This window comes from Buteo buteo, chromosome 16 (genome assembly GCF_964188355.1).
Source record: "Buteo buteo chromosome 16, bButBut1.hap1.1, whole genome shotgun sequence".
Lineage (NCBI taxonomy): Eukaryota > Metazoa > Chordata > Aves > Accipitriformes > Accipitridae > Buteo > Buteo buteo.
Window position 1 is genome coordinate 31,402,809 of NC_134186.1, and position 10,874 is coordinate 31,413,682.

Consider the following 10,874-nt stretch of genomic DNA (forward strand, 5'->3'; position numbering starts at 1 on the left):
GGTGGGAGGCCCAGAGCTGTCCCTGCGCCGGGGCTTGCTGAGAGGAGGGGCGAGGGCAGCCTGCCCCACAGGTGGCTGCCCAGAAGCAGTAGGTTGGGCCTTCCTACTTCTGGGGTGGGAGGGCTCCTTGGGGACTCCACACACCCAAATCTCAAGCCTGGCACCAGGCAGAGGAGATCATGGAGTTGATGTAAGAGGGGCTAGACTCTCCTGGAGCAGCCCAAGGGGCTGGAAAGGTGTGGGGCAGGCAGGCTCCCAGGTCATCCCCATGCTGTCGGGGCGGGGGTGTACCGAGGACCTCCCTTGGCCGGCGCTGGAGGGCCGAGGGACTGGGTGGTCCCTACCCCGCCTCAGGCAGCAGGGAAATGTGGAGGGAGGGACCTGGGGGGGGTCACCCCACCTGGGCCTCCCCGCAGGTCACCAGGGGATCAGAGGAACAAGGACCAGGCACGTGAGCTGGAGCCTGAGTGGTGAGACTGCCCCTTGTCACCACAGGGGCCATAGAGGGAGGGCGGTTGAGTGGCTAGAGCACCCCACCCCACCTCCCCAAGGGTCCCTGTCCCAGCGGGTTGGTCCTCCAGTGCCAGGAGCAGAGCGGGACGCCGGGCTGGAGGGGGCGGGGGGGCCCCATCCTGCCGCGGGCGCCAGCGCCCAGCCCGCCCCTCCCGGCTGCCCTGGGCCCCCCCGGCCGCCAGCCCGGCTGATTTACGGGAAGCCTCAGCAGCCGCCCGCCGCCCTCCTTAATCTTTAACCAGGCAGGGCCGGATCCGGCCAGATTCCCCCTGCACCCGGCTGGACACGCAGGCACCTGACCCGCCGGGCACCCAGGTGGGCCCGGGGTGCTGCCTCCTCCTGCCCCCAGCTCCCCGGGGGGGGGTGTCAGACCAGGGGCACCCCTGGGTGGGGGTGCACAGGGCAGGGGGGTACAGGTGATGTAGGGAATGGGGGTGCAGGGTGCCAGGGTGGGGTGGGAGGGTGTTGGGTGCCAAGGTGGGGTGCTGGGAGCTGGGGTGGGGCTGCTGGGTGCCTGTCAAGCCCTTGACCCGTGCTTGCCCACCAGAATGCCCACCATGACGCTCTGGCTGCCCCTGGTGTGGCTGGTGGCCGCAGCCACAGCCACTGTCACCCCGGTAAGTGTGGCCCAGGGACGTGGGCTTCCTGCACCCGGATGCCCCCATGCCCACCCTCACCTGAATCCCCCACCTGGGCACCCCTGTGCCCCCCCTCACCCAGGTCCCCGTGCCCAGGTGCCCACGGCAGAGGCCTCTTCCAGGTTCCTGCAGCTGCACAAACAGCACCTGATGCTGCTGGTGTCCCCCCATCCTGCCCCAGGCTCGCTGGGGGATGTGGGGTCACCTGTCCTGCCTGCGCCCACCACCCATGCCCACCCTGAGGAGCTGCGCAGTTTGGATGCCCCCCTCAAGGCTGCAGAGCCCCCCAGCCCCAACACGCCTGAGGGAGCACCCAAGGAGCCGGGCACCTTGACCAACAGGAGCACGGCAGCACCCACACGCAGCACCACCCAGGGCCCCCCTAGCACCCCGGGCACCAGCGCCCCACCGTGCCCTGGGGATGAGGAGCCAGCTGAGGTCTGTGGGGTGCCCACGGGGGAGCAGCAGGCAGCCGTGGCAGAGGCGCTGGGCACCTTCGCCCTCCGCTTCTACCAGCACATGGCGGAGGCTGCCCAGCCCGATGCCAACCTGCTCTTCTCTCCCATCAACATCGCCATGGGGCTCTCACACCTCCTGCTGGGTGAGAGGCTGCCTGCGGGCATCGGCACCAACACTGCTGTGGGCATTGCTGTGGGCTCTGCCATGGGCTCTGCTATTGGCATTGCTATTGGCACTGCTGTGGGCACTACCATGGGCTCGGCTGTGGGCACAACCATGGGCTCTGCTATCGGCACTGCTATCTGCACTACTATTGGCACTGACATGGGCTCTGCCACGGGCTCTGCTATCGGCACTGCTATTGGCACTGCTGTGGGCCCCACCATGGGTTCTGCTATCGGCACTGCCGTGGGTACTGCACTTGTCATCGCTACAGGCACCGCCGTGGGCACCGCCTGTGCCCCCAGGTTGTCCCAGCCTGGAGCAGCAGGTGCACCCATGGGCACCTCGCTGAGCTTCCCCTCTGCCCACAGGCACCCGCGGTGAGACCCGTGAGCGCCTGGGCGCCATCCTGGCATACCCACCGGAGCTGGCCTGCGTGCACGGCGCCCTGCAGCAGCTCGCCGACGCACCCGGCCTCTTCTCCGCCGTGCAGATCTTCCATGACCCAGGTGAGGCGGGTGCCCGGGCACTGGCAGGGCCACCGACACCAGGCAGGCACAGGGCTGACACCAGCCGTGCTGCCGGACAGAGCTGCGCCTCCAGCCACGCTTCCTCAATGAGTCGTGGCACTTCTACCGCGTCCGCCCACGGACACTGAGTGGCAACGAGAGCCTGGACCTGCTGCACATCAACGAGTGGGTGCGCAAGGCCAGCCGGGGGCTGCTGCCCAGCATCCTGCCCACACTGCCCCCCCAGCCCCGCCTGCTGCTGCTCAGCGCCGTCCACCTCCAGGGTACGGCCCCAGCGACAGGATCTGCCCCAGGGCTTGGCTTGGGGACCTGCCCCGGGATCTGCCTGGGATCTGGCATGGGGCCGAGCCCGAGGTCGCCCCGCGTGGCCCCCCGGGTCCCGCCTGTCCTCTGCAGCCCCGGTGCCATGTCCCCACAGCTGCCTGGCGCACGCCGCTGGAGGTCAAACAGACGGTGCCGCTGCCCTTCCTGCGCCCTGGGCGCCCCCCCCGCCTGGTGCCCACCATGACCAGCAAGAAGTACCCGGTGGCCTCCTTCATCGACCCCCACCTGCAGGTCCAGGTATCCCCCCCCACCAGCCCAGGCCTCGCTGCCTGGCACTGGGAGGATGGGCTGTGACATCACTCCCTTGGCACATGGCGGGAGTGGTATAACAGGGTGTGATGTCACTCAGGTGGCACTGGAAGGGATGCCAGTCTGTGATAGCACTCCCCTAGCACTGGGTGGGGGGAGGCTGTAATATCAGTCCCATGGCACCTGGGGATGATGCCAGGCTATGATGTCACTCCCCTGGCACTGAGGGGGGCGCAGGCTGTGACCTCAGTCCCCTGGGAATGGGAGGGATACCAGGCTGTGATGTCACTCTGGTGGCACCAGGAGGGATGCCAGGCTGTGAGGTCACTGCCGTGCCACTGGGGGGGTTGCCGGGCTCTGACATCACTGTGGCAGCACTGGGGTGGTGCTGGGCTCTGATGTCACTGCGGTGGCACTGAGCGCTGGGGACCATCCCGCAGGTGGGGCGGCTGGAGCTGAGCGAGGGCCTGAGCCTGGTGGTGCTGGTGCCACGGGGGCCCCCGGGGGCGCTGGGGACCCTGGAGCGGGCGCTGGACGCCCCCACCTTCCTGGGGCTGCTGCGGCGGGCGGCCCGCACCCCACTTCAGGCCACTGCCCTAGCCCTGCCCCGCCTGCGCCTCAACCTCGCCCTGGACGTGGTGGCCATGGTCCACGACATGGGTAAGGCCACCGACACCCTCCCCACCCGTGACATCACTGCTTGGGCTGGGTGGGCTTGGCATGCTGTCACTTCCTGCGCGGGAGGTGATGTGCAATGGCATCACTCCCTGCAGGACGTCACTGGCCCCTCCCCAGTCCCTATGCGGGTCCCTTTCCCCAGGGGCCCTAACATCCCCAGGGTCCCCCAGTACCCCTGTGTCCCTGGTGTCCCCCACGCCCCCAGGGTCTCCATATTACCCCTGCTGTCTCTGGTGTCCCCGATATCCCCCATCTCCCCGGTGTCCCCTGTGTCCCTTCATGTTCCCCAGTACCCCCCGCTGCCCCCTTGCCCCTGATGCCCCTGGTGTGCCCCTGGCATCCCCCACATCCCGCGTGTCACCGAAGCCCCCCAGTTTCCCCTGTGCACCCCTCGGTGTCCCCGTGCCCCCGGCATCCCCTGTGTCCCCGCGGGGCTGACGCTGAGGATGGATGCCGCAGACTACGGGCTGTTCCTGGACGCGGAGCTGTGCGGGCTGGCACGGGGCCCAGCGGTGGCGGTGGACGCAGCGAGGCACCGGGCGGTGCTGGTGCTGGACGAGGCCGGCGTGGAGGCGGCGGGCGCCATGGCCACCTCGGTGGCGCGCACGGTCCTGCTGCTGGATGCCCTGCGCCCCTTCCTCTTCGTCCTCTGGCACGATGCTGGCGCCGTCCCTCTCTTCATGGGCCGCCTCAGCGACCCCCAGCCCTGATCCCTGCCCGCACCCCGGCCCCTGCCTGCCTGCCTGCCGCCCCCCACTGTCCCCCCGCTTCCTCTTCTCCCTCCTTCCCTCCAGCCCTTCTTCCCTCTTTCCCTGGTCTCTCCCACCCTCCTGCCTCCCATCCCTCCTTCCCTTGGCCCTCCATCCCTCTTTCTTTTCCCTCCCTCCTTCCGTTGTCCCTCCCTCCTTCCTCTCCTCCTTCCCTTCTTACCCACCCTTCCAACCACCCTCCGGCCCCCATCCTTCCCCCTCTTTTCCCTCCCTCCATCCTCCCTCGTCCCTCCCTGCTTCCCTTTCTGCCTCCCCTCCCATCCCTCCCTCCAGTTCTCCCTCTCTCCCTTCCTCCTTCCCCACCTCCTCCCCATCTCCCCACCCCTTCCTCCCCCACCTGCCCCCCTTTCCCTCCCCCATCTCCCCACCTTTCACTCCCCACCCCACCCCACGGGGCAGGATGGGGTCCCTGACCCCCGCCCCCATGCCTCAGTTTCCCCATCAGCTTGAGGCCTGAGGCCCCAATAAATGCACTGACCACTGCACGGCTCCTGCATGCAGGGAGGGTACGGGACAGCCCAGGCGCTGGGGGGGCAAGTTGGGGACTATTGGGGACGCCCCTATCCACATCAGGGTGCCCACAGGGGCCCCGGCTGCATGCCAGGCGTCACCCCAGGGTGCTAGGGCTGAGCCAGGGGAGGTGGCAGCGCTGGGGGCAGGTGACACCCAGCACCTTCCTAAAAAAAAAAAAAGCCTTTATTGCCCTAGAAAAGCCCCTGCAGCCCCCGCGTGCTGGTGACGGGCACCGTGCCCCCCCAGGGGGGCACCGGCTGGCACCAGGTGCCCTCAGGGCACTGGGGGAGGCGCGAAGGTGGGGGGGCACCCACCGCCAGCACCCCAGCACAGGTGCCTGCCGGGGCAGGGGTGCTGCTGGGTGGGGGTGCCCCCGCCGTGCCCCTCAGTCCCAGCCGTTCTCCTTCACCATGTGTGACATCTCGATGATGAACTTCCCCTCCTTGTACTTCTGGCTGCTCTCGAAGGCCTGCTCCTGGGGGGAGGCAGCGTGAGACACCCCCCCCCGCCCCGATGGGGTGCCACGCCGCTGCCCAGGCCGTGGGGTTGGGGTGCCCAGGGGTCCTGGCTTCACCATGGCTTTGGGGTGCCCGGGCTGGTGCCCACATCAAAGGTTTGGGGAGCCCAGGGTGGTGCCCACATTACAGGTTTGGGGTGCCCAGACCAGGGATTTGGGGTGCCTGGGGCAGCGCCCACAGGGTGGGCTCAGGGTGCCCCGGGTGGTGCCCACAGTAGGGGTTAGGGTGCCCGAGGCAGCGCCCGCAGCGGGGTAGGGGTGCACTCACGTATTTCCAGCCCAGGGTGGTCTTGCAGCTCTGGCAGAAGATGTCGGCCACCGAGTGCAGCCCCGTCAGCAGCAGCCGCTGCTCCGCCGGGCCACAGCCCACGTTCACCCTGCACCCGCAGAGCGGGGAGGGGGGGGTCTGCCACCGGCATGGCGCAGCCCGGCACGGCGCAGCCCGGCACGGCACAGCCCGGCACCGCCAGGACAGCAGCCCTGGGTGATTCCCTGGTGCCCACAGCCCAGGACCCCCCCCCCATCCCCCCACCCTGGGCCCGTGGCCACCGTCCCCGGGGTGCCCGGTGGTACTCACACGGAGTTGAACAGGTAGGCACGGCCATGGCTGCCCTGGAAGGACTGTGGGGACACGGCACGAGTCACCGGCTCGGCCCCGCGTCCCCTGGGCCACCCGCGTCCCCCCGCCCCGCTGCATTGCCACCGTGCAACACACCGGCCCGGGGACACTGTGGGGGGATGCTCACCACCCTGGGGACACCACGGGGGGACACTTGCCACGCCAGGGGCACCACGGGGGAGATGCTGGCTGTCCCAGTGCCACCGTGGGAAGAAGCTCACAGCCTCTGGGACATCATGGGGGGGGACACGACACGCGGTCACTGTCCCAGGGCCACCTTGGGAGGAAGCTGACTGCCCTGGGGACACCACAGGGTGATGGTCGCTGACCCGGGGCCACCCCGGGGCGGACACACGGACGCTGGCTGTCCCAGCCGCCCCGTGGGGGACAGCCGGTGGGCTGGGGGGGTGGGCACCTTGGAGATGAGCTCCTCGTGCCTGGCCAGGTGGGCCCGGCAGTGGACGCAGCTGTAGGTGCGGTGGGAGCGGGGCAGGTAGCTGTGGAAGGTCCTGGGGGGCAGGTGGGCGGCGGGGGGCAGGCGGCGCCGGGGGGGGGGCATGGCGGGTGGCAGGGCCCCGGGAGGGCGCGGGGGGGCAGGGGGCACCGTGCACCCCCCGCAGAGCCGCTCGCAGGGGAAGCAGCGCAGCAGAGTGCCGAGAGCCGTCGTTCCTCCCGCGCAGAGGTCGGGGGGGCACCGCTGCCCCGGGCCCCCCCAGGTGAGAAGGAGGTGGAAAAGGGGGGCGGCCTGCAAAGGGTTAAAGGGGGCAGTGAGGGGGGGGCACTGCCTAGGCCCCCCTCCCCAATACCCCCAGCTCTCCGCCCCGCCCCCCCCTACCCCGCTGCCAGCTGAGACCGGGCCAGCTCATCACAGGAGTGAGGGGCAGCACGGGGGTGGCACCACCCCGTCCCTGCTGTCCCCAGGGAGACCCGGGGGGGGCCCCTCAGAGAAAGGGGGGGCAGAGGGGGCCCGAGGGTCTGGGGAGAGGATGAGGGGGGGTGTCCTCCTAAGCGGGATCTGGGGCTCCTCCTAAAAGGGTCTGGGAGTCCGGGGAGGGTCCCAGGGAGGGAAAATGGGGGTCCCGGGGGGGGCGCGGAGGTCCCGGGGGGACAACGGGGGTCCCGGGGGAGATATTGGGGGTCCCGGGGGGGACAATGGGGGTCCCGGGGGCGTGGCGGTCCCGGGGGGACAACGGGGGTCCCGGGGGGCGATGTTGGGGGTCCCGGGAAGAGAGGACGGGGCGCCGGTGGGGGGCACTGTTAGGAGTGCCGGCAGGCACGATGGGGTCCCGAGGCGGGGTACCGGGTGCCGGGGGGTGCCGGGGGGCTCCGGGAGCCGCTCACCGCCTGCCGCTGTCCCCGCTGCCGCCGCCGCTGCCGCTGTCCCCGGGGCGGGCGCCGGGCGGGGGCACCGGGCGGCCGCGGCGGGGGGCGGGGGCGGGGGGGGGGCCCTGCGTGCCCGGGGACTGCATCACGGCACCGTGACTCATCCCGCGCCGCCGCGACGTCACCGCCCGCACCCCGCTGCCGTGACGTCACCGCCCGGCACCCACGACGTCAGCCGTGCCGCCGGGGACGCGCTGCGGGCGCCGGCGCCCCTCGGCACCCCCGCCCCGCAGTCACCCCCGGGACGCACGCAAATGAGATGCAAGTCAGGCGGGGGGAGGGAGTGGGGGATGCAAATGAGATTCAAATGACCCCGACACCCCTGCCGACGGATCCGGTGGGGGGCCCGGTCTAATGAGATGCAAACGAGACGAAGGGATGCGGGGCGCGGTCCCAGGGCGGTATGCAGATGAGATGTAAATGAGCCCCGGGGAGCCGCGGCAGGCCCGCACTCCGCCCCCCGTACGTCACACGTCACCCCGGCGGCCCCGCGCGGCTGCCATGGCAACCGCCGCCGCAGCTCCCCCCGCCCAACGGGCCGGGCGCGCCTCTTGACCTCACTTCCGGCGCAGCCTCGCCGGCCCGGAAGCGCGGCGGCCCCGGTAAGTAGGTGGGTAAGGGCTGGGCGGGGGGGGAGGGGGGGAGTTACCGGCGGGTGCCATGGCAACGGCTTGAGGGCGGGGCGGAGTGGGGGCGCAAAGCGGGGGCGCAAAGCGGGGGCAGAGCCCGGCGGCCTCGGGGGACGGGCCCGGCCCCGCCGCACACCCGCCGCCCTCCCCGCAGCGGGCGGGCGAGGCCCGGTGGCGCGTCATGGCGGACGACGGCGGGGAGGAGAAGAAGCAGGTGGCCAAGTTCGAGCTGGAGCGGGAGACGGAGCTGCGCTTCGAGGTGGAGGCCTCGCAGATGGTACAGCTGGAGCTGCTCACTGGCATGGCCGAGGTCTTCGGCACCGAGCTCACCCGCAACAAGAAGTTCACCTTCGACGCCGGCGCTAAGGTGGCCGTCTTCACCTGGCACGGCTGCACCGTCCAGCTCAGTGGCCGCACTGAGGTGGCCTACATCTCCAAGGACACCCCCATGCTGCTCTACCTCAACACCCACACAGCCCTGGAGCAGATGCGGCGGCAGGCGGAGCGGGAGGACGAGAGGGGGCCCCGCGTCATGGTGGTGGGACCCACCGACGTGGGTAAGTCGACCGTGTGCCGCTTGCTGCTGAACTACGCCGTGCGCCTGGGGCGCCGGCCCACCTTCGTGGAGCTGGACGTGGGCCAGGGCTCTGTCTCCATCCCCGGCACCATGGGCGCTCTCTACATTGAGCGGCCGGCCGACGTGGAGGAGGGCTTCTCCCTCCAGGCCCCGCTCGTCTACCACTTCGGCTCCACCACGCCCGGCACCAACATCAAGCTCTACAACAAGGTGAGCGCAGGGAGCCCCTGGTGGAGGGGGGGGTCTCACCCCGGGGACGGGCCCAGTTTAGAGCTGGGCTCCAGAGCTCCTGGCCTGCCTGGGATCGTCCCACTGCTTTTGCCACCGTAGAAGACCGGGGCGCATCCCTGCCCCGAGCGCTGTGCCCAATTCAGGGCACTGCAGCTCAACAGAGACGTAGGGAGGGCCCAGGCAGTGAGGGGAGAGGCATATGGGAGACGGTGGAGGGGCTGGAGGAGCCCCCTGAGGAGGGGAGAAGCTCTTCAGCCTGGAGAGGAGGAGCGGAGGGACCGTGACCGAGGGCCTTCGCAGGCTGTGAGTCGTGGCTGGCTGCAGAGGGCGAAGCCAGAGCCACAGGTCACACCGAGCAAGCTCAGCCTGCAGGGCTCCCTAGCTGAGAGGGGAGCAGAGCGCAGCCGCGGGCACAGTCTGATCACTCTCATGTGGAGCCAGTGTTAGCCAGAGCACAGTGGCTGTCACCGCATGGCATCCCTCCCCTGCAGGGATCCCCCGCTTCCTGCTGCCCACAGCCTGGCTCTCTGTTTATGGAAACCCAGGTGGAAAGAAGCCCAAGAAAAACCTGAAGATGCCCAAAAAGCTGACCTGAATCCCTAGGGTCCTCCCACCGCTGCTGTTTGGTGACAGAGACCCCTGCTCGGCTGAAGGCCGCTGCAGCCCTTCTCTGCCCTTGCCCTGGCAGCCCTCGGGACAGAAAAGCGACTCTCCTGCTGCAGCTGAGCACCCTTAAGTGCTTGTAACACATTTTAGGAATGGCTTCGGCCTCCTGCACGGCAAATCGCCCCTTTGCAGCTATCGCTTGAGGGTGGGGAGGGGAGGAAAGGGTTTCATCCCGGGTGGCTGCCCAGGAACCAGGTATCACTCCTGTGCTTTAGCAGTAAGCAGCTGAGCACATTAGGGACAGTGCAGAGGATTGCTGTGTCCCTGAGGAGTCGGGCAGGGCCTGGCATGCTGGCCTCCTGCCCTTCCGATGCTGTTTGGTGGCTGCCCGTTTTCGCCCCCCTGAGCTTCTCGCCCAGTCACAGCTAGTGTGGTGCCGCTGCAGGAATCGAGGCTTTGGGGGTATTGAAGGAGGTGGGGATGGCATTAGAGAGACCCAGCTGAGGTTTGGAGATGCGGGTGCCCCAAAAAGGCCGCTCCGTCCTGATACTTCTGCCCCATCTCCCCTGCAGATCACATCCCGCCTGGCTGACGTCTTCAACCAGCGCTGCGAAGTGAACCGCCGCGCCTCGGTGAGTGGCTGTGTCATCAACACCTGCGGCTGGGTGAAGGGCTCAGGTTACCAGGCGCTGGTGCACGCCGCCTCTGCCTTCGAGGTGGACGTGGTGGTGGTGCTGGACCAGGAGCGGCTCTACAACGAGTTGAAGAGGGACCTGCCCCACTTTGTGCGCACCGTCCTGCTCCCCAAGTCCGGCGGGGTGGTGGAGCGCTCCAAGGACTTCCGGCGGGAGTGCCGAGATGACCGCATCCGCGAGTATTTCTACGGCTTCCGGGGCTGCTTCTACCCTCACGCCTTCGATGTCAAGTTCTCCGACGTCAAGATCTACAAGGTGGGGGCTCCCACCATCCCGGACTCCTGCCTGCCCCTGGGCATGTCGCAGGAGGACAACCAGCTGAAGCTGGTGCCGGTGACACCGGGGCGGGACATGGTGCACCACCTGCTGAGCGTCAGCACCGCCGACAGCCCCGACGACAACATCTCCGAGACCAGCGTGGCCGGCTTCATCGTCGTCACTGGCATTGACCTGGAGCGCCAGGTCTTCACCGTCCTCTCTCCTGCCCCTCGGCCCCTGCCCAAGAACTTCCTCCTCATCATGGACATCCGCTTCATGGACCTCAAATAGAGGAGGAGCTGGAGCCAGGCATCCTCGGCAGCAGCGGCAGGCAGCTGCCCGCGCCCCCTCCCTCCTCTTCCTCGGCGGCGGGCAGCTGCCTTGCCCTGCGCCCGCTGGCCTTGCCCCCTCTCGCCCGCCAGCCTGGCGGGACCCTCCTCGGTTTTATGCCTTTTATAACGTTTGTTATTAAATCTCGAAGCTTTTCGCTGGTTGGTGCGTGTCTGCCCGGCCGTGGGGGGGG

At 69.1% G+C, this 10,874-nt stretch overlaps 3 protein-coding genes across 4 annotated transcripts; 2 read left to right on the forward strand and 1 right to left on the reverse strand.

Annotated features, from left to right (window-relative positions):
- Positions 1 to 634: 634 nt before the first annotated feature.
- Positions 635 to 4,799, forward strand: SERPING1 (serpin family G member 1). 2 transcript variants are annotated; one of them, XM_075048610.1, is made up of 8 exons: positions 637 to 828; positions 1,061 to 1,130; positions 1,248 to 1,752; positions 2,144 to 2,281; positions 2,362 to 2,565; positions 2,721 to 2,863; positions 3,316 to 3,535; positions 4,013 to 4,796. In XM_075048610.1, the coding sequence occupies exons 2-8, from the start codon at positions 1,062 to 1,064 to the stop codon at positions 4,261 to 4,263; spliced, it is 1,530 nt and encodes a 509-aa protein (XP_074904711.1). In that variant the 5' UTR covers positions 637 to 828; position 1,061; the 3' UTR covers positions 4,264 to 4,796. The 2 variants fall into 2 exon arrangements, with proteins under 2 accessions (XP_074904712.1, XP_074904711.1); XM_075048611.1 differs by lacking the exon at positions 2,362 to 2,565 and having other exon boundaries at positions 635 to 828; positions 4,013 to 4,799.
- A 197-nt stretch (positions 4,800 to 4,996) lies between these two features.
- On the reverse strand, positions 4,997 to 7,443 carry YPEL4 (yippee like 4). The gene is made up of 5 exons (XM_075048613.1): positions 7,314 to 7,443; positions 6,388 to 6,717; positions 5,931 to 5,974; positions 5,622 to 5,730; positions 4,997 to 5,311 (listed from the first exon to the last, which is right to left on the reverse strand). The coding sequence occupies exons 2-5, from the start codon at positions 6,529 to 6,531 to the stop codon at positions 5,222 to 5,224; spliced, it is 387 nt and encodes a 128-aa protein (XP_074904714.1). The 5' UTR covers positions 6,532 to 6,717; positions 7,314 to 7,443; the 3' UTR covers positions 4,997 to 5,221.
- Positions 7,444 to 7,856: 413 nt separating this feature from the next.
- On the forward strand, positions 7,857 to 10,837 carry CLP1 (cleavage factor polyribonucleotide kinase subunit 1). The gene is given in 4 exon segments (XM_075048612.1): positions 7,857 to 7,902; positions 7,905 to 7,957; positions 8,139 to 8,771; positions 9,971 to 10,837. Coding segments are annotated over 4 exon segments (1,404 nt in total). The 3' UTR covers positions 10,643 to 10,837.
- The last annotated feature ends 37 nt before the right edge of the window (positions 10,838 to 10,874 follow it).